This window comes from Streptopelia decaocto (assembly GCF_964273445.1).
Source record: "Streptopelia decaocto genome assembly, chromosome: 2".
Taxonomy (NCBI): domain Eukaryota; kingdom Metazoa; phylum Chordata; class Aves; order Columbiformes; family Columbidae; genus Streptopelia; species Streptopelia decaocto.
In genome coordinates, this window is record NC_138655.1 from 145,876,338 (window position 1) to 145,899,776 (window position 23,439).

General features: G+C 39.1%; 1 protein-coding gene across 1 annotated transcript in view; it reads left to right on the top strand.

Moving 5' to 3' along the window:
• LOC309435877 (myosin-IIIa-like) overlaps window positions 1–23,439 on the top strand; it is a gene marked incomplete at both ends in the record, with an annotated part of 56,925 nt that overhangs the window by 30,722 nt on the left and 2,764 nt on the right. Inside the window, 4 exons of the mRNA XM_082044619.1 lie at window positions 8,507–9,479; window positions 10,200–10,338; window positions 20,115–20,224; window positions 22,717–22,757. Of these exons, the coding sequence (XP_081900745.1) occupies window positions 8,507–9,479; window positions 10,200–10,338; window positions 20,115–20,224; window positions 22,717–22,757 (1,263 nt within the window). The remainder of the gene's footprint in view (window positions 1–8,506; window positions 9,480–10,199; window positions 10,339–20,114; window positions 20,225–22,716; window positions 22,758–23,439) is intronic.

A 23,439-nucleotide genomic window follows, 5' to 3' on the forward strand; every position in this document is an offset into this window, starting at 1 on the left:
GATTAGTGACCTGTTTTGGGTTGTTGGGGGAAGATAAGGCATCTCAGGATGATTGTTTCAGTCTCCCTGTGCATTTGGATAAAAATTGCCTTGTTTATAATCTGCAAGTTTTCTTCAAAGAGTTGAGGTTTAGAAATTTAATGCACAGAATTTGGAGCAATAGCATACAAGGAGAACCACAGCTTCTCTAGCTCCTGACATTCAGCACTGTGCAGCATCTGCTTGTGCAGGGTGGATGATAATTTGGTATTGCTAATCTAGGGCGGAGAAGTTCATTAAGTGCAGAATTTTGTTTAAAATATAATTTCTATGTATTAGTCACTTTTTAAGAAGAATAATTAACTCACTATGATTTTAAAATTGCTTTTACTATCTCTTCTTTCTCCGCCCCCAAAAATTAATCCTGAGCACTTAATCTGTACTTTTCTCTTACAAATAAAGACCCTGAGTATTTGCCTCAATTGGAACTGAGCTTTATGGAATGGAGATTGAAACTGGGAAGAAACAACTGACACCCCTTCAGACAGAGGCACTTGATAGTAATAGTGCAGAAGCAGAGAGCCAGCAGCAGAGTGCTGCAGGTGCACAAGGACAAAGTGCAGGACAAAGTGATGTTTTTATAGCACTGTTTCTGGAAAGAATAATCCTGAGACTATTACTGTTTTGGAAGAGTGCAGTATGGGTGGCTTTGGTCACTGCTTTTTATAAAAAATGTTACTGTTTGGGTAATAGAGAGGAAAGCAGTGAACATAACAGGATAGCTCTCCAGAGAGGGTGCCCCTGATTGCAGTGAGGCTGTGCAGGTCTCTGGCACTGAGGATGTAGCCTTCAAACAAAAAGGGATCTTTATTCAGTGTATCTCCTTGTCTATTTTTTTAATAGTTGAGAGTTAAAAGTAGATCTTGGAAAATGGCAAAATTATTTTGTTAGAATAAAAATAAGCTAAGTCATTGTCCAGTAAAAAAGAAAAAATAAAAATAATCTGTAGGAATTGATGATAATGCAGGAATCATCATTGTTTCTTGGTTTATTATTCCATGAGGAAATTGTTGCCTCTATTTAAAGCCAGTGCAACCCAAGCTTTGTGTATGAAGGCTGAATAACAAGAAAAAAAGCAGAATGTACTGTCAGGAAGCACACATAATTCATATAATTTTCCTTTAAAAAAAAAAAAAAAGGCACAAGAAGATAGGTATGGTGCATTTTGTAAAGGAGCATTTTGGAAAGTCCCAGAACACACAGGAACTTTCCTACCCAGCAGCTGAGCTGGTATGTTACAGGTAATATTTGTGCATGAGCATCCTGACCTCTTTTCTTAGTCAGAATTAGTTCTGTGTAATGAATTTGCCAGATTAAATGCTTACATATGGTATGTCATAATGGCACATGTGTGTTCCAAGAGGATCTGCAAAGCTGAATCCAAGGAGGTAACAAGAGCTGAGATGCATCTCACGTCATGTTAACTATCTCAAACGTAGATGGTCTAGCACATAAGATTCAAAATTTTCACGACATTTCTAGATATGAAATAAGCTAATTTAGGCAGAAAAGCTTTTAAAATATTTTTATTTTGCTACGAGAGCCAAAGCAGCAAGGAACTGCTGCACAGCTCTACTTGGGTTGCACACTTTTTAAAAGCCTTCTGGTATTAATATAGCATAAAATAACCCTCGAGGGTGTATAATATGTCACTCAGCCACTTTACATTGAATTTCTCAGTACTGCATATAAATCACAGCAATTTCTTTCATATGCTATTTTGTTTTTTTTAGTGCGGTGTTTTCTTTCATGCAACTGTTTCATTATTTAAATCAATTATTTAAATGTATTTGCATCTGTTGCTCACTATTAATGGAATAAAGAATCATGTATTTGTCTTTAGATATTACCTCATCTGTTACAAAACAAATGATGATCCTCCAGTCAGCCCGGAAACCTGTGCTGCCATCTTGGAAAAAGCCCACCTTGACAACTGGGTTCTTGGAAAAACTAAAGTAATTTTTTCATATACTATATCTACATAATTGCAATATGTCATTGCTAGCTTCTTAAGCAATTTGCTTTCTCATCCATTTGGGTGGGTAGCTCTTGCTCTCTCTTGGTTTACAAAAAATACCCCTTGCTGGGTACTGTTTCCTGATACCTGGCTGAAATCCTGACCCTGTAAAGTGTTCAAATTCTGATCACCTTTAGCAAGGCCACACTGCCAAGCAGTATGTGACAATGACACTGCTTGCATTTTCTTTGAAAAAATGTGGTAGTAAGGATCCTAGAGAGCTAAGTGCAAGCTTTCTTAAGGAAAAGAAGTTATACTTCTTCCCTGGAGCAATCAGACCCACAAAGGGAGAGGAGAAAGTTTGGGCTTTCCAGACAGAGGCACCTGTGGGAGACTGCTGAGCACTGGGGAAGAGATAGCAGGATGATCCCCTATCTGTGAAGTGAGGGAAAGACTTTGTTATAAGAGAAACACATGACTGTTCCTATACTCTTGCTTTTGATTCTGGCTCACTAGTCTTCGCAGTGTGCCAGAGAGGGACACTCACCCACCCACCCACCCCCGACTGACAGATCTCAGGTCTGCCAGAGAAAAGTGTCACACAAGTTACTGCTCTAAGTCTCTCTATTTGCTAATGTAACAGAAGTGCCTGGGAAGGATATGGATAGAGAGGCAGATGGATCCTAAACTATTTGAAATCACCTCAGTGGAGAAGGAGCAACTTCTGAGACATCTTCCTGCGTGGGTGGGACAGAAGCCATGAAGTTACTCCCTCCTCAATCTTTATTTCCCTCTGCTGACTTAGTGAGGCTAATGGGCAACATGAAGCCCAAGGAAGCAGATCCTGAGATGTGAGATCTATAGCTTACATTTACTTAAATTAGGGTTAACCTGTATCTGTACCAATGAGTGATCAAAGATCAGGGGAATTCTGCAAAATAAGCATAATTATTGTCTTAATTGCACAAGTTCTTTCTACACATTTTATTTCATCCTAATATACATCAGAAATGTGTTTGTATCTCTTGTGCTGGACTAGTTTTTCAAGGATTATATGAGCTCCATGCTTGATAAAAGCCATTTAGTAAATAAACAATGCCTGAGACTTCATTGGAAAGCAGAGAGGTTGAAGGTTCCAGATTTGGGTCACATTTGTGTAACATACATCAGATTTGTGAAGTTAGCAAAACTGTCAGCTTCATAGTTTTGAAAACAGGTTTATAGTTACAGACTGAAGTTTTGCACATCTTCCCATGAAAGCATGAATAAGCGGGGACTGACAACAGATGTTGAAGGGGAGAGTAAGGTAAACTAATACCCAAAACAATCAAAATGCTGTCTTTAACAAGAATGATCCTTTAGATACTACAGGTAAATAATCTGTTCGTCATTTAAAACCAATTTGTAACTCTAGTTGATTAAGTGGATTGAGCGCATACAGGACCTGGGAGGGCAACTAAAACTTTTGCTTGTCTGCCTACTCTTTTTAAGGTATTCCTCAAATACTATCATGTGGAGCAGCTAAATTTAATGCGGAAGGAGACAGTTGACATGATTATTTTGATTCAAGCTTATGTCAGAGGGTGGCTGGGTTCAAGGAGATACAAAAAGATAAAGGAACAAAGGGAACAAAGTGCTATTAAAATACAATCAGGTAATAGCTTTAAAACATTAAACATTTTGCTCAAAGCTAGTGCGTGTACAGTTGATAGATGGATGTGCATGCTGGGCGTGGATTTTGTTATTTTCCTGCTGTTACATTTGACAAAATATCTTATACTTGGTGATATCTGTTCTTATGAAGAAAAAAATTCTTTTAGCTAGTTTATGACAATCTCTTTACTGAAGTTACGTTTGTCAACATTACATTTAAAAGGCGATTTTAACAATGAAAGGATGTGATTGCACAGATGATACCATTATTAATAATATTCTGGCATGCTCTTACAAGGTTGTATGATATACTATAATAATGAAAATAAAATGTATTAACCAGCCTAGATAATAAGACCAATTACACTGTTGATGGAGACATCAACTTAAATTTTTAATACATTTCAAACATCATCTTATTTTACATTCTGATTCTCTTGTGTTTTGTATTAATTTCATTCATAATAACTTTGCTTGCCAGAAAACATAGTTTTTATGTAGATTTACTGCTTGTGCTTGTTTGCAATTTTTATTATATAAAGCCTGAAAATATTTATGAATATTTTAATGGAAGTCTGTAATTCCTTCCAAACTTTTTTTGTTCTTGCAGCCTTTTGTGTATCTAATGGATTATTTAATTTTTGACATCTCTTTTCAGCTTACAGGGGTTTTGTTGCTCGTAAAGAATACACAAATGCAAAACATAATAAAAAAGTGGAAGAATATATTACTAGACTTCAAGCAAGTAAGAATTATTTGCTTTTGTGGCTTTTAGTGTGCTACCTCTATACAATATGTTGATTCAGACTCTTTGCTGCTACCTAGCTACACTGATTGACTGTGCTCATTTATGCATTCTGAGGTACAATTTGTCTATTGTATGGCTGTATACAGTGGTTGAAACAGGTCAGTGTATTCCATTCCCTGTACCTCAGGCTGGCTTAGAGACACTTTCCATAGATGTGAAGTTAAACTCCATATGAAGGTTTTTCACTCCTAGTCTGATACGTCTGAGTATTACAGCTGATATTGTTGAAGCCTCACATGAGACTATCTACATATCATGTGTGAGCGCGGTGTTCTGTTAGGAATAGGTTTTGTAACATATCAGTAATAGTTACATTTGAGAAGTTTCCCACCTGTGATTTCACTCATGTCTTGCATTCTTTTTTGCCATCGCTCAATCCAACCTAGCAAAATTTTCCCTCTCTTCTGCAGCAATAATTACCTTGGTTCCAGATGTATACCATGTGATATCCCTTTTTCCTCCCTCTATTTCTGTCTCCTCCATCCCTGCCAGAGATGTCCCCAAGCCAGGTGTAGTCAAGGCAGCTCCGAAATCAGCAGCAGCACAGCTAGAGAGACACAGGTCTGAAAACAGCTGGCACAAATCCACATAGCACTTTTCAGTAATTACAAAGGTGGCAACCCCAAATATAGGCTGGTGCTGCCATTATCCAGGCTACCTAGATTCACGCTGCCTCAGATAGATCTTCATGACTATCTACTGACATCAGTGCTGGTTTTAATCATTGTCAGATGCATCTGTTAATGTTACTGTGTACTGAAGAGCACTTCACTGAGGTTGGTAGAACTTCATTGATGTAGAAAACAATCTAAAACCAGAATAAATCCAGTGATGTGCCAAAAATAATTACACCTCTGAAAGTTGTCAATTATATTGGGATATTTAGCAAATGCAAAAGTATAAATTTACCACCTTTCTCTGTTTGTTGATCTCCCCAATGTTTCTTCTTGTCCACCTTCTCTGTCTTGTGTGCAGTTTCATTTCAACTTTCTTCAGTGCATGAGAAGCCAGAATAAAAATGGAAGTCCATTTTTATTTAGCGCTCTCAGTTCACACACCCTTCCTCCACATTTATCTCTAAAGCAATACAAAACTCCTCTTCCAGTTTGAAAACAAAATTAAGACAGCTACTGTCTCACAACAAAGTTCTTGAGAAACTTCAAAAGTGAACTAGAATAAGTCTAAAAAGACCAGACATAGCATTAGTTGGTATGTCCATTGACAATGTTGCTTACTTCACAATGACTCCTGTTGAATTGCTTTTGCATGAAAACAGAATGAGGATTGTCTCAGAAGTCCAAGAAATTCTAGAACTGTTCCAAATGCTTTACAATTTGCACTTTTCTAAGGCTCTGTCAGACTGCAGTATAAGAACCAATTGTGCCTCTTCCAATAAGTATTTGGGCTCCTTTACTCTATATCAAATTATCAAGATGTAACTTATGTTCCATTTATACAGTGCTTCTTAGACTGAACCAACACATCTGGTGGAGCCCAAGATGGTCTAAATTATGAGTATGGAATGCTAAAGCAAATAAAACCTAGCACCAAGTTACACTAATGTGTTGGAATAGACTACATATGCTCCCTTCCCATTCTTAAGTGAGCTTGACCTTTTCCTGTGATGCAGAACGCTCTCAGCAGAGCTGGAGTAAGAGCTCCCTGATCCCAGCTCCCTGATCCCAGAGCTCCCAGCTCCTTGTGTTATTTAAATCACCTGAATCCTCTGTCTCCATAGTCTTGGTACTGCATTTGGAATTAGAGTTCAACAGAAATATTTTGACAAAATACTGTGTTCTTTTTACTTTGCAAGGGATTGGCAGATTTGTGCTGAATCCCTGGAATTGCAGACTTGTCCAAATCAGAGCACTGTGGAGACTGTGCCAGTTCCCATTAGGGAATTATTTGCAAGTTCAGGAATTTTTGAGGCAACATTCTGAATGCAATTCAGTTTCTGATTAAGACATTTCAGTGTAAATGTCTAAAAGTGACCTAGGTGTCTAAACTCTTCTTATAGTCAGCAGAACCTAGAGTTCGATTTATTTTATTCAAAACCACCAAATGCTCAGCTCATTTGCCCCCATATTGGTATCTAGTGTCATTTGAGGTGCCCTGGGTTATCTTGCCTGGCCTTTAGCTTTATGTCATGTGGGATACCCAGCTTTCTCTCTCCAGAATGTCCCATCTGTCTTGTTCTTTCTGCCAGCTCCACATAGATCCCTTGGCTATCCTGGAGCACTTCAGATGGCACCAGATACCCATGTGCCAGCAACTGCATCAAGCCCCTAGTGACTAGTCAGCACCTACACATCTCAGGGAATAGCCATGTTTGAGTCCTTATTCAGACCAGAAACTTGGACTTGTGCCTCCCACAAGGCACAAGCCAAAGTGTACCTGGTCACTGTGGAGCTTAGCACATCTTCCAGGCTGAGCTTTTTTATTTTGAATAATGAGTCTTTGCAAAGGGATCATGAGCTAAGTCTTCTGTAACTGCTGAGCTAGAAAATTTTCAGTTTCTCTCTGATCTAGTGAATATTCAGCTAATTTCAAGCCTGTGCCAGAAGAGAGCCTGGTAATCTCTGTAGCCTGATAATCAGCCATTTCCCAGGGAAATGAAAGACTGAGTCAAATCAATTGCCTGAATCAGGCCAAGCAGGTACATGAAACTGAGAGCACTGTGTTCTAGAGGCACGTCTATAGCACTGCTCTTCTGCATCATTCTGCCTCTTCCTGTATTTTCTTTAGTCCAATAAAATACAAAGAAAGAGCTTGTTTGTAACCTCATGTAGAAGGAGTACAACTTTCTGAAATCTCAAAAAGATTTTGTGGGACGGAATAATTTCAGATTAAATGTAATCATAATAACCACCGTGGTCCATATTTTGCTATTGTTCTGTGTTTAACACTATTATCATTCGACTCTCTGAAATGCGTGGGACAGCCATTGCTTGTTGCCTAAGGTTGTTTTATATTACAATTTTTATCAGTTGCCAGAGGATACTTAGTCAGGAAGAAAAGAAAAGAACTAGCTGAGACAAGAAACAAAGCAGCAATAACAATTCAGTCTCACTACAGGGGATACCAGGAGAGGAAGATCTTCGAAAGGAGGAGGTAGTGTTATTTTCAATCTCTTATGTCATTCAAATGTGTCCCTTTTCAGTAAGTAGACTGCTGAAGAGCAGCAATGCAAGATAAAGATTGAACAAATTAGAATTATTCTAGATATGTATGCAGAGGTAATGTACATTTATGTGGAGGTTTTTAACGTCAGTAGCCAATTTTCTCATACTTTTAAGCCCAGGGAATAGGGAAAGATCAACAATATTGTCTTGCTCAGACCAAACAGCTAAAAGTTAGGTGAGTTCAATCACATTCTAAACATCTCCACAATGTAGTTGTAGTCCCAGTCTCTGAAGTGGAGCTAGTAGCACTTTGCTCATCACCATCATTTTTTCAATGATAGCATTTAAGTAGATGGACACTAGTCCAGAGGGGTGCAAAAGGCTGTGAAGGAGTCCACAGTCTTTCAGAGGGAAGGAACAGGGTGGCAGGTTTCACCTGGCACTTAAGTTTCATTGATAGTAACAAAGACAGTTTAGGGAAAAAGTCTTTTAAATTTGACTTAGACCAAGGATCATTCTTTTTGCATTTCTAGGGTGACTTGGGGCAGATTTCTTTCATTAACATATTTAGTATTGCATGTATTTATACATATTTGAGGTGCTCAGAAGTTTCTGCCTTATGTTTTTGTTAATATTTAAATTAATTATTTCCTGTTTTTCCAGCCCTCATGCAGCCAAGATTGTCCCCCTAGCAATTTTCCATGAACAGTTTAACAGGGGATGTCCCTTTTCGCTTTCAGAAATAATAATCATCAGAAAGACAGAGATTGGTTTGCTGACTTCAATTCCAGCTCTATGCACTAAGTCTTTCCAGTGTTACAATGTATCAGGTTGACATTTAGTACACAAACACCACCAGAGGTAAAGTTGTCATTCTCTTTCATCTCCTTCAGCTATAATTTTTGCCCAAAACTCTCTTCCATTCAGGCAATCACTTAGAAAGGAACAAACTGAAAATGCAGCATCAATTAGTGAAAAGGAAAAGGATGAAGAGCTTGAAGAGGAAAGTCCAGCTGGAGTGAAGAGTGCCCTCACTAAAACAGAAGAAGAAGCAGCTGTCGTCGTTCAGAGCCATTACAGAGGCTACAGAATCCGTAAAAAAATGAAGGAAGAGCACAAAAACATAGCAGAGGAAGAATTATCTGCTGTGGAATTCCTTGAAGCACAACTGCAGCCAGCTCAAAATGATACACGGGAAGAGGCAGCAAACGAGGAGACTCAAGATGAAGCTGATGCTGTTACTGACAGTGAGTGCTCTGGGTACATTGACACAAGGAACATACAGGAGCAACAGGAAACAATTACCAAAGGAGAGGGAGCTTCTGTGAAGCAGAACCCTTCAGTAGAACGTGTTGGTGAAGGTGAAGAACAAGCCTCTTCGGAAGAGCTGTCTAGGAAATCTTGTGTCAAAATCACAGCTGAACCTTGTTCCCAGCAAGAGCAAGATAATCAAGACACACTCAGTGCAAATGGACAAAACCAAGAATCTGCTGTGGTCCAGCCCAGGACTGACAGAGATGTGGAAAGAAACCACCTGAAACATGAAGCAGTGGTGCCTACAGGACATAAAGGAATTATAAGAAGACAGTCACTAAGAGGCTCACGGAAGCAAGTTGAGGCAGAAAAACAAGGTTCAGAAGACAAAGAGAAGGCAGCAGTGGTTATTCAGAGCAGTTACCGGTGTTACAGAAGAAGGGGACAACTCAGAAAAGAAGGGAAACTACCTTGCAAAACTCAAGAGAAAACTATAAAGGAGCCAACAGAAGCAGTACACATTCAAAATAATGATTCCAAACCAACAAAAGACAGGGAAAGCACCAATACGGAGGCTGAAAACTCTAAGACGCTGAAGGGAGACTCAGAGAAAGAGGCTTGTGATTTGGCAGCCTTTTCACGGCAGGTAAGAAGCTTGTAAGCTACATATGTTGAGCATAATACTCTGGGCAATCTCAATATACTCTGAGCAATGACAGAATGGCAAAGTTATTTTACTGGCTTCAGTGGCAAAATTTCACTCTCTAAACTGAGACTGAGATTTTGTAATAAGTGTTCTATAAAAATGCATATTTTGAGCTGCAAGAGAAAGTACCCTTTTCAGGAAGGAGGGAAAGGCAAAGTTAGAGCACTGGCAAAAAAAAAAAAAAAAAAAAAGCTAGTTTTAACCTGGTTTATGTTAAATTAGGTTAAATGCAGCAGTTTTGCCTTTGTCAAAATGTGTGTTTACCAGGCAAGGCATTAAATCAGTTAACTTGTGAAATGTCTCTGTAAATGCAAATAGAAGTTGGTGTGTCAATGTCAGAGACTCACAGATGTGCAGAGAAGTTTGCCTACAGCTATAGAAGCTATTTTGCATCAGCAAGACATCATCTGCTCACATGTGTGACCCAAGATAAAGTACCTGCAGGACTGGGCTGCAGTGTGGAGTTTCCTACCTGTCTTTCTTCTCTTCTTTTTTCTTTTTTTTTTTTTTTTAAGAGGAGCAGGGAGATAAGTGCGGTAGGAGCCTAAATGCAGTAGGTGGAGCAATACCTTTTAAATTCATTCTCACTGTTTTACCTTTGATTGCCTTGGAACATATGCACTTATATAATAATGTAAAATCCTGTGTTATGTTTTTCAGATATCGAAATTATCTGAAGACTACCTAGCATTGCAACAAAAATTGAATGAAATGATATTGTCACATCAGTTGAGACCCGTGATGCTGTCCAAAGATAAGCAAGCTAATGGTCGACTTCCTTCTCATATTTGTCAGCCAGGTAATGTTGAACCTTACTGTTAGCAGACTTTTCATTTGTAAACAGGTCTGTCAAGAAGCAGCTCCTAGTCATTATTTTAAAGGCTAAATGAGCTAGCTCTGGCTTCTTATATAACTCAAGCTGTTTGGTTTGGTACTGTGTCAGTATACGTCTGGAACATAGTTTCCAGAGAAGTAGCCAAACTTGATTGTGGTTTACATATTCACCATTTTTCTTGATATTTTGTTTCAGTATTGATTTAGATTGGTGAATGATGCATTGTGAGACCTAGACATAGCATCTCTAGAAATACTTTTGTTCGGTAAAAATTCCTCACTGGCTCTTTTTTACTCATGTTACTCATCTGTGTGTGCTATTGGTAAGATATAGGACTATGTTTCAAAAACAAAATATTCTTTTTAGGTACTGTGTCAAACAGTTTACCAGAGTTTGTCACATTTATGTTGAGTAAAGTTTTAACTATCCCCAAATGCAACTGAGGCTGTCAAAACTTGTAACCGTGTTGGTGGGCATGTTCTTAAAACTGCAAGTAAAGTTTTATTAATAATTGGCATCCATTTAACTCAGACACTTAAGAGGACATCATTACCTCTGAAAATACACTCTAAAGTTATTCATATTCCAGTTAACGGGGGCAGTTAACACTTGGGTCAGGTTAGGCGGCAGTGGGGAGGAGTACTGGGAGAATCAAGGTGGAAGACATGGGATTCAGAGCAGGCAGATCACTAAGCCCTGTGCCCATGGGGAAATCCACAACAGCTGACTGAGCTGCTTGCATCTCTTCAGTTGGAATAGATGTAACAAGAGACTTCGTCAGCCTGTGTCTTGGGCCACAGATGTGGAGGAATTTGAGGGCAAATGTGGCAGATGACGGGGGCTGGTTTCCATTTCTGCAGGGGGACTTGTGCCAGCCCGTGCCACCGCACTGCCTGTGGGGAAGATCTCTGCTCCTCCCTGCTCATCTGGGGCCATATCCAGGACTGTCCCTTGCTGCCCAGAGCTAATTGTACTATTTTCATTATAACGTTGTGGATTCAGTTATCATGTATGCTGAAACTTCTGTTCCCACTGTTACATTGAAGAGACCCTAAAAGTACTTCACCCCCACTTTGCAGTTCTCTCAAATGGGCAAGATGCTAAAATGAGGGCCTGGTGTTTACAAAATCTAAACCTCTAAGTGCAAACTGGCTGGTAGTAGATAATCCATATAGTTCAACCTGTTTCCAAAACCAAAGACTTTAAGAGAAGACAGATGTGAAATGGAAAAATAAGTGCCATTATCTTTCATTAAAGACAGAACAGTGCTCGTATTTGTCATTAACAGGTTTGTACTGACTTCTCTATTAAATATTGCTGATTTTTGACAAGATAAACTTGGGGAATTCACGTTTTGGAAAATAAATCTTTGTTCTTACATATTTTCCTACAGAAGCTAGAGAAGAGGGAAAGAGAATACACAAATCCCTGATTTATCAGTTAAAGATCTCACTACTTACACAAGTGAACCAGGTGAAAATATATCAGTATGTTCATGCCATGTGCAAAATTTAGCAGTCTACCCTTCACATTGCTATAAATTTAAGTAGCTCTACAGGAAGCAAAAGGATGCCAGAGTTCGTCATCTGTGCATGCAAACCTGCTTAAAGTGTTGACCAGTCAGACACTTCACTTCCCTTTATCTCTGAAATTGTCCCACTGCTTTAAACCTCTGTCATCTTATAATACAGTGTTTTGCCAATGGTAAAGTGTGTGAAAGTGCTGCATTGTATCCCTTTGAACACTGACATGAAAAATGTCATACGTTTCTTCGAGCAGAGTCAAAATGCTTTTTACAACAACACTGAAACAGTTGTTGAGTTGCATAAGAGATCAGGTCTTTTGCCTCATTTTAATAAATAGAAGGAAATAAGATTTTTCTACAAGCTAATGTTGTGTGGCCTTAACAAAAGGAGGATTTATTTTCTTTATGTTTTCTCCCGACAAAGGTCTGCATATGCGACACAACGACACTTAGTTCTTTTGTGCACCAGGCAAAATCTTTATAGAAATTCTGATGCCTTACAAGTCCCCAGCTTTTTCTCTTATGGCTGCAAAAATTGAACGTTTGCTGTCTTGACTGCCTTTTGCAAACAATGTCAGCAATACATGCCTCATGCAGAATTTTTGCAATTTTATTTTTTCAAAATAAATATGATGGACACACGCTTTGTTCTTTATTAAATTGGTGCAAGTTGTCATGTAGACAAGGTGGATACAGAGCTCAAGAGGAGCTACTCTTTTCAAAGGTGACTGCATTTAAAATGGAGTAGTGGGTGCTATTTGACTAAGAAGCTATAACTGAACTCACTACAGAGAAATTGCCACTAAAGCACAGGCCAAGTAAAGTTGTCCCACCTGCTGATATCTGCCCTTAAACATCATAAAGCATGAGCTGGGCCCCTCTATCTCAAACTAAACTGGCCCTTCCAGCCTGGTCACTGCTGCACAGCCAGTCACTCACTTGAATGCTTTGCTCCAGTCAGTCAAACCACCCCAAAACCAGTCCTCATTCAGTTCTTGTTAGAACTCATGTTCCCAGTCTTTCTGTAGCAAACTCTCGCTTGATACACCAGGCAGTATCACACTTGGAGCTGGGTCTGGCTCCTCTGTCCCTCTTGCCCCACTGCTCTGAGCTGGGCAGCCATAGTTTGTGTTTCCTGGTTTCTGTTGTTAGCCCAAACACCTCAGACAACTTGTGTGGCTACTCACGATAAATGTCATGAAGGTGACTTTTGCCAGGCATTGAACTTTGAAAAAGTAAGAAAGAAGGCCGGCTGGGCTCCAGCCAGACACCGGGTTCTGCCAGCCTTCCTGGCCATGACATGAAGTTTCACTCACTGCAGCACAGTGTGACAGTGGGCACCAGGCTCAGCTGCTCACTGGGGATATGGAGCGATGGCAGCAGGGACCCAGGCCCTGTTTTCTCACATCCCCACAGCCAGATTCCTAACTGCTAACCAGTCCACTGGAAGACCTTTCTTGGTGTGGAACACGAACTTTCTTTTTCTACATTGAATGTAATTCCTACAACAGGAAAACTGTTTCCTTTCCAGCTCTGATCAATGCACAGGCTACTGAAGGAAAACACTGTGGTAATTCCCTAGCTTGCCTGTAAGCCAGTTGGAGCCTAAGCATTACAGAGCCCAATCACAAAGCTGTGTTGTCTTAAGTAGAAGTTTATTATAGAAAACCTGACCTAACTAGATGTAGACAATATTTAAGTAAAAACAGGCCTGTGTTCAGTTCATTTAGGTTGGGCTGTCTACAGCACAGGAGTTATCAGCATTCTGAATATCATACTTTCTTCCTATATGCTATATAGGAAGATAACTACATAAAACAAACACTTGAAGTGACTCACTGCAGACTATCATGCTGAAGTGAAGCGAGTAGACGTGGTGGGTGATCCACTGTCTATTAAACAGGGAGGAGCCTTCCTACCTTCTTGCCAACATTATGTGTTACAGTATAATTTATTCACACATATTTACAGAAGAATATTATTTTACTGCAGGTTTCCCTCTAGGGCTACCTTTGCTGTCCTACCTTTACAAAGGCAATGGCTGTTTAGCTTTAGCTGTTCTTTAAATCATGTAGTATTTACCTGTTTGTAATTACTTTGGTCATTTACATTTATTTACACTTCTTCCTTAGCTTCACTAGTTTTATACGTCGTTTTACAGCCATAGTATGTGAATCGTGTTTTATAGCTGTATGCTAGATAGGAATACTCATCTGCCTTCATCAGTGGGTAGATGGCCATTGTTCAGTTTGAGAATTTACTGGCTCCTCTGATGAAATATTTTATTACATTGCTACCCACAGAAGAGGAGGAACTGTGGGGCAGCTGGATGGTGTACTATGACAGATGTTCAGATTATCAAAACTGTTTATTTTAATAAAAATACAAAGCCTGCAGTTTAAAGAACATATGAGCAAAAAAAAATTAATCTTAAATCCACAAGGTTAAGTTGTTCTTAAGTGAATTTATTTGTATTTATAAAAATGCATAAAGCAAGCTGCACAAGTTTCCTGGAATAAACAACATTCCCTGTGGCTCGAATTTCTGAGTAGGTTATATTTGCTTGCTAAATGCATTCAGCTAAACATAATGGCTGCATCTCAGGACTGCACCTTTGGACTGCTAGTGAGCTTTGGATTACAGTGGTGTCAGAACAGATGCACAAATAGCCACTGTCAAGTTTTTTGAGGTGAAAGCCTGAAGTGAGGAGAATTTGATCATTATGGTAGCAAGTTTTTATTTTTTTCTCCAGATGAATCATGGCGCTCATCCTTGTAAGTATTAAATGACAGTTCAAGTACAAAAATCTCAGGAAGAGAATTTTCTATATTTAGAAATAAATTTACATGGTGCAAGGAACTCCAGTGCAGCTGGGGACTTTTTCGGCAACACAAAGCTGTGATATGGGCAGGGTTTTCATCCAGGATTCCTCCTGCTGTAGGCTGCCGCAGCACTGTTTGTGTGGGGTTTGTGGGCAGCCTTTGCAAGAAGGGAGCCCGTGTAGCCCTGGGCGAGCAGAGCAGTGTTCACGGGCTGGTCTTTCTTCCCAAGTGAGCGGCCAGCCAGGGACCACCAAGGTGGGACTGGAGAAAAGCAGGGTAGTCAAGTGCTTCTGCTGTTCAGTCGTTGTCAGCTACTGGAGTGGACACCAGGCCACAGAAGATCTGTGTGGAGAACTGGTCAGATCCATGCAGAGCATAAGATTTGGGAGGTCACAGAAGTGGAGTACAGCCATTTTCCTTAAACATCCTCTCCTAAATAGCAATAATCCCAGGTCACCAGATGCTCCTCAATGAGAGTTTTAGTGTCAGCTAGAGACTGAAACTGCTTCCCGCAGTGAGTCTCACAGGACTTAGGCGCAAGAGATCCAGCACTCCCAGCTCCTGCTGGATGAAGTTGGGAAGTTCTTGGTCTCTTGCAGTTCCTAATTCTAGGTCTGTGCCAGAATAATGCCTCTGTTTTCTCCAGACTGCTAAGTATTTGCACCCATCAACTGTAATTTCCAAATGTGGCTGTGGTAAACATCCCATGAATAAACAATAACTAAAAATTTCTGACCAGAATGTTAGAGAGCAGTGCTTTTCTATGTGCCAATCCCAGACTTGAGTAACTAAATCCTAATACTGTGTACTATTAGGACAGTAAAAAGGTATGCACATAAATGTTGTAAGCAGTAGTAGCTGTTCACTTCTTATTGTCAAATCCTGGAATTCCAGTTACTATATTTGCCTTTTTCTGTTACTTCCAAGCCCCACTACAAAACCCATACGATCACTGCTCTCCCTCTATTTTTCTTCCTGCTTTGTTCTGAGCCTGTCTTTATACTTCCTATCCCCACAAGATGTGGAATGGCACTGAATCAAACACGTAACATTTCACTTAAATGACCTGAAGACAGTTTTATCTGTTTTGCCAGGTGGCCTAGTAAATAGAGACCTTTCATCACTTAGATGCTTATCACAGCTGTAACCACACTATTTCTCCAGTCTTCAGTATAAGATCTGTTGTAAGTCATACGTTAATTTACATTAGCATCTGTGGTTGTTGATTCCTCAAGATTATTGTCTTCCAAGCTTATCGTATGTCAGAATGTGTAGACACAGTTCAACCTAAAGGGCTGTTGATACGGTCTCATCTTTATGCAAGCATTTCTTGCTCACACTTGAATGTTTCAAGCACATGCAGCTCTTTGCAGTTTCCATAGTTTCTGGTGGTATTCAGGATGTATATATATTAAATGAGCTGGTCCTATGTTTCATTGTCCCTTTTCTTATTTTTTAAGTGTATTTAGAGCTTTCAGTGAGAACTGAGTGTGAAAGTAGTAATACATTGTAATTGAACGCCGTAGAGTCCAAGGTTTTGTGTGCAAGTTATGTAAGAACCTTTGGAGTGGTGTTAGACAAGCTGGCTGAGATACTGATAAGAATAAGGAATTTTCCATAGTTTTGTTAAACCTTCTTTAATGTTACCTGGCAGCCACACTGTGCACACTCCTTTGCTGACCCCTGACTCTAATTCATTCACTATCATGGAGAATGACCTTAACTTTTATTAGACTTTCCATCATCACTTGACCAAATGTATGTTTTGACAGTCTGCTTCAGGTTTGGGCAGCAGAGAGATGTCACTTCCTGAGTATGGGTTACAGCATTGCTGACATTTGCTGTTAAGATTCAAAATAAAAGCAAAACATCTTTCTTTTGACTAATTGAGTACTGACTGCATGCACTTGGGCAGTTTGAGGAAAATCTTTGTCCCTTTCAACTTGTTCAACTCATCTTCCTGTTGGTAAAGCCTTTAAAAAGGAATGTTTGTGTAGCATCAAATGTTTTTGTTTCCAGTTTCTCCTATGCGTTGCCTCTAAGGCACAGGAATGTGTCACAGCACAGACAGCACCTGTGCAGGTAGATACAACCATAGGACACAGGCTGGCTGCAGAGCCGGGAGCCTCAGCACAGGCCTTTGGTCCTGCTCCTTAGCTGTGCCACCAGCTAACTGGGATGTGTCCTGTGCACTAGCTGTGGTACTGACCAACTGGGACGTAACAAGTCTCGGTGCGTCTTGCTTTATGCGTCTCATTTACCCTGCTAGTAGGATTGGGATGATAGTGCCCACCTGACATTTCCAAAGTTCTTTGGCAGCTGCTGTTATGAATGGTTTTCCTATCAATGTTGTGACGTATGTAGTTAAATGTTTGTTAGATAGAAAGCCTCAGTTTTCCCTTTACATATGAAGTACATGGCCAGATCTTGCTAGAGATACCTGAAGTCCTAAGGAAAAATGGGCTCTAAGATATTTCACTATGGAGGGATTGAGCTTCAATAGAAAGCTCTTCTTTGTAATGGACTCTAGAAGCAACATAATTGGCCTGTTAATAAGTGAATGGTTTTACTCCTGCTTTCTGCTTCATTGCCTACTGCACAAAGGTATAGGCCATCTGGAAAACAAGGGCATCAAACTCACCATTTATTGGGCTTGGGTATCTAATTTGCCTTCCACCTTTAATTCCACTAAGTAAATGAGTTCTGGAATTACCAGCAACTAATGAAAAAGCAAATTTTACTTTGCACAGTGAGTTATCCAATACAAGCAACTACCACATCAGCTTTATTTCAGTAGCAATGAACACAAAAATCTAAGTGTAGAAGAAAATCACAGGTTCACTTTCTGGTGAAACAAAGAAAGCTAAATCCATCAAACTATTTTTTACTTACTGTGTGATTTGGAGACAACACTGAGAATTGCATTTCCAGCCCTCTGCAATTTTATAAAGGAACGATGGAGGTGCAAGCTTAGAAGTCTGGCTGCCCCAACATGGTATTTCTGTCCTCTCAGTTCTTTTGCATAGCTCATACATATGTACAACACAGAAGCTGAAATGAAAAGCTGTTTTTACTGAAACCCTTATCATTGTCAAAATGATGGTTTTTGAATGTAAGAGGAGTCTTCTTTGCAGAGCACATATGCAAGAAGTATACAAGTAACTTCAGCTGGAAAAATTGTAATCTAGAATACAATAATGCTTTGTGTGTTTGACAGTGATGAATTAAATAATGTAAAAGCAAATATAGTGACGAATTCTTAGGGAACGATAATTCTTTTTAGGTATGAGAGCATTTTCCTCGGGATTTTCCAAAAGTTCCTAATTTGGTTTCATTTTCTTTTTCCAGATTTTCATGCAGTCAAGATTTTTGATACCATTTTTGAAAATGTCCTACAGACACAGGGTTAAGTGTTTCTATTCAACTATACTGAATTTTAAGGGGTTTTTTTTTAGGCATTGTTTCCATCTTAGGCTCCTGTTGTGTTTAAAAATAAAATAAGGAAGATATGCCTCTGTCACAAATGGAAACTTGGATAACTCCAGGTGGCCCACTTGAAATTCAACAGCCCACATAAGAGCACAGTCAAGCCTGCTATACCTATTCAAATCAAATAATGTGATTTATATTTAATGCAGGTTACTGAAATGAATTTATTGCATCTAAATGTCATTGTTTAACATGAATTATCTGTACCCTGGCTTAGAAAAACACCATTGTTCTCTTAAGTGCAAAATGTTAAAAGATATTTGTTCATTCATTACATGAGAAGCAGTCTGCATTTCAGATAAGGAACTAAAACAACAAATGTAATCATTATCCAGCTACAATTTAAATTAACATTATTAATCCTGCCTCCTCTGTATATCCGTGACCTTTACAAGCCTTTATTTATCACACATAACAAAAAACTTGCACAGCTAATTTTGCAGGAGTCAACACTGATGTATTGCTGATCGTTTCTCATTTTAAATGATTGCACCACCTCCTTAATTAAAAAGATACCCGATGTACATGGGAGAGTTTTTATTTTTGTCATGTAAAATGGTTTCTGATGGTCATTAGAGACCAAATACATTCTTCCTTCTAAGACTCAATCACATGTAGTTAGCACATCGGGCTTATGGAGTTCACTTCATGTGAAAGAGGATTAGATCAGCAAAACACAACTCAGCAATTCATTGGGAGCAGACCCTCATTCCATCCTCATACTATATTCATTTATGAGAAAGGAGATGTTTTTTCTCCCATGGACTGTCCTCTGAATACTTCTGTGATGGGACAGGAACAATCTAAAACCTCACCATATTATGCAATATACCTGGACACATGGTTCACTGTGCCTAGACCTTGTGGTGCTGTGCGTTCACTCATTGCCCTACATGTGTCCCTATGACCCATCTCTATTGCAGGTGTTCTGCTGCCCTGCAACACCCACCTGCTGCATCAGAAAGGAATTCACGTAGCCCCCTATTAACTTCTCCTATAGCTGGAGCTGAATGTAAGGTGATCATGCTCACCAGGCTATTCATTTGTGTTTCCTCAGCCCCCCAGGGTCAGTTCTGTGGTCTCAGAACCTATCAGCCCATGAACCCTTAGTAGCCCTATGTCTTAGAACAGTGAGAATTGCATATAGATTTTTAACAAGCAAATATCCAACACATTCAGGTAGTTCGCTATGTGCCAGCCAGTATAACCCCCATGTCACTGTCTAACTCTGAGTTTGGAGACTGCCAGGGGACAGCAGTTCCATTTTGTGTTAAAATCTTGGTTTTGTTTGCATTAGAATGAGACATTTTTTGCACGTTTGCAGAAAGTTTTTATAGAAATGGAAGCTGAATACTCTAAACCAAAATACATTGGATGCGGTCACACCGTATTGCCCGGTGGTATGTGATTTGGCTTGAAACAGAACAGCCTCAGCAGGAGACCCTGCAGAAAGTCTACACTTTGATAATGTAGAGGGCTAACCTCTGAATCAGAGGCCTAATGGTAATTCCATCATTCGGCACCTTAGTGATTGACTTGAGTCTGAAAAGATATCACCCCCACCACCCAGGTCCCTGTTAGGAGATGATAACCTTCCAGTAGCCATTACCTTTCAGAGCCCTTTTTAGAATGTGGAGCATCAACCCTTTTCAGAAGGAGAAACCTGTGCCCGGCAGACTGCTGGGCTGGCATTCGTTATGCGGCACGTGTCCACGTGGCAGTCAGGCCTCAAACGGTTTCCAGTCTGGTCATGGAAGTGCCCCGCTTGCTTTCTTGGGTCACTGCAAGCAGTCAAACTGGCTACATGGAATTTTTTGCTCTCTTTTGTGAAATTCTCTCCTGTTTTTATTGAAGCCTCCCATTCTGTGAAGAAAAAAGCTTTACTATCTTCTGCTTTTTTACAGTTGCAGCCAAAGTAGAAGACTCTCGCCCAAAGCAGAGACCCCCAAGGAGGCCACGGAAGCCTAAGACATTAAATAATCCTGAAGACTCCACCTACTACACTCTAATACATGTGAGTTTAGCAAGCTTTTGTTGGCTAAGACCGTCAGATAATTCCCACCTAAACTGTCTTTCTTATTGCCCGATTCCCTGTATTCATTTCTACCACAACATAAGACCTTTGTCCTCCAGAAAGGAGGCAGGCCACAGACTTCACATTTTGAACTGGATTTGATATTATTAAGGTTCAATTTATATTATTAAGGTTGATTTGTGCCCTGGGTCAGGCCAATTTTTAGTTTTGTACCTAAACATACACAGATTCTTTATATGCATAAGCAGCATTTGCACTTTCCATACTCACATTAAGTGCCCAGTCTCTGTAGTTCCTTGTAAGTCACGAGAGAGAAACAGGTTCATTCGGAGAGCTATTTTGAGTGTCTAAATTAGTGCTTGATCTTGCAGAGAGAGCAAATATTAAAATAGGCTGTATTAGTATGCATACTGTAACTTCCTTTACAAATGTGTCAGATTGTGATTATGAAGGAACTGGCAAATACCAACAGCCTAGGAGACTAATGGATTTGAGTGTCTCTATATATAGCCTGTGGTCCAAGTTCAGATACCAAGGGCTGCTTTCCACTCTTGACGTCAGTGCCCTTAAAAGAAAAAAAAGGTAAGAAAGCAGAGAGAAAACGTAAAAGCAGCTCAGAAAGCAGTTCCAACAGAAAAGCAATTAAACTCATTTGCTCGAGGTGGCTGTATCTTTGTGACCTATTTTAACAGCCGGTGAGAGCCCAGCTAATAAACTAACCGTAGCAATTGCTTCTCCTTTCAACAGAAGGTGTCACCAGGGCCTTCAGGGAGAGCTGTGTCTGGCATACCAAAAAAGACAAATACAGCTATGTTTTATTATGGTGGCTTTGAAATAACACTGCTTTGGAACCATGGTATTCTGAAAATAAATGACATTCTTAAAAATAAATTGGCATGTAAGAATAAGATTCGTTTTGTGAAAGCAAGACTGGTGACATAAAGGACTGAAATGAAAGGCATGACACTGAATTCTGTATTAGGAAATTTCGAAAGTGAAGTGTAATTCTGAAGTAAATTCGCATTTAGGAAACTGAGACTATACTGTCAGGAACATAATATTTTCTGAAAGCTTATTTGTTACATGACCAGCTCAATGTCAGAAAACAGCCGTCACATCAGTGCAAACAAAAACTGCAGTAATGCCAGGGAATTTTTAAACAAATTTTTAGCAGCAGTTTTTCAAGGTATTAATCAATATTAACCTCAATTAGTTGTGTTTTTCATGAAGCCGTGAAAAAGAGAAGCCTGTCTTCCTAACACTGGTAAGGGAAGGGTTCAGTATAAATATCTATACACTGAAGCTTAGAAATGAGACCTACTAGTTTGTATATTCTCAGACCTTGGCCAAGCCATTGAGCTCTAACTTGAGGGCAGTCAGCTTTTCTAGCTATCATGAATTTTCTACCTTATTAAAAATCTCTGTGACCTGCAGGTGTTTGCAGATGATTATCAAGACCAGAAAAAAAAAAAAAAAAAAAATTAAAAAAATTTCCTCTGTCTTCTGCAAAAACATATTATTTCTCTCACATGTTACAGATATTAATTAGACACCTTGCCTTCTGACTCATCTCCTTACATATCAAATGGGCTCAAGTGGTGCACAGATACAAACAAAGTCTGACAATAGTCCATTGCTCATACAAGGCACTAAAAGTTTATTTTGGGGGTTATTTCTTTAGATCAGCCTATCATGTTAAAATTACGTGTCTTGTGCATTTACCTGCACAAGTGTCAGCCCATCAGGATTTCTGGTTCTCAGTGGCTTTGCAGTGGTACAATTCTCTAATTCTAATAAGTTTTCATCAGTTTGCAAGAAAAACAAGAGATCAAAATTAAGACCATCTGCACTTAAAAATATTGCTTTTGAAGTGTGATGCTTTAGATGCTGCAGCATAGCATTGTTTTGGCTGCAGGGACAGAGATAAGAAATTATTCATATTTCCTTTACATCTCTCCCTTCTGCATTTCTGGATGTTTTATATCCTAAAGGTGCTTTTGCCACCTAGTATATTGCTTTTTATATGTCCATTTTGGTCTACTAAAACCTGTGACAAGACTGCATTGACATTAATGAGAAGATTATACCTGCTGCCACTGTATTGCCTGTATTCATGGAAATTCTCATGGCATCGCAGGACCTTTGCCTCAGTGAGATAGTGTTATCCACTTCATTAAAACAACTATAGATATTTGAAAGTTTTAGATCTCCATTTTGTTCTGATCACGATTACTTCAGCTTTTTTTCACAGTATGGCAACTGAAATTTGGGAGTAACAATGCTAATCTCATTCTTAATCGCAAGGATCCTGAAAAGAGATTTTTTCTGAGGCATTTGCTCAGCAAATTTGATTCTCTGTATTTTCTTTTTAACAAAAAATATACAACACTCTCCTACCTAACGTATCGATAAATTGTATCTTTGCATAAGCTTTTCTTTTAGTATTTTTTAATTACTTTGTATTTTCTTAGAAATCAATACAAGATGAAAAACGGAGACCAAGAAAAGAAAGGTAATTTTTTTCATTATTTCACTATTAGTAGTCTAGAAATAGTTTTTAGCTGTTCTTGACCAGGAGAATAAAGCATTAAAATAGCCTGGTAATTTGATGATTCACAGGAAGGACACTGTATACGAAGTTAAAATATGCAATTTTCAGTGACAAAAATCCATTATAGAATTCAGTCATTCAGTTTTCCTACAGCATGGCCCTTTACCATGGCAACACAAGCACAATAATAAGTTAAGATAAGGTCCACATCAAAGCTAGTTCTGACACAGAAAATAATTGAAGGTGCTTAAAATTGCAGTCAAAGCAAATGAGCAACCAGTTCTTTTTTATTAGCAAAAATACAAAGCCTGCTAAAATTCTTTCCTAAAAAAAAACATATGATTGTTTGGAAATAGATCATTAAATTAAAAAAAAAAAAAAAAAAAAAGGAATTATTAATAACAGTTAAGAAGAGCTATTGAAATTTCAACCGAAAGTCTTTTCTTGAAAATATACCTAACCTATGTTGATGGATCTCTGCAGAAATAAAGGAAGCAATAGATAAATTCTGCCCTTCTGTATCTTGGATCCTTATGTGTGCTGTAGACCTCATTCACACCTCCTGACATACATCATAGCTTTCTTTTATTTGTATTTCTATACTTGAGCTTTTGGGCAGCTCCCCAGTGTTTTTTCTTATTTG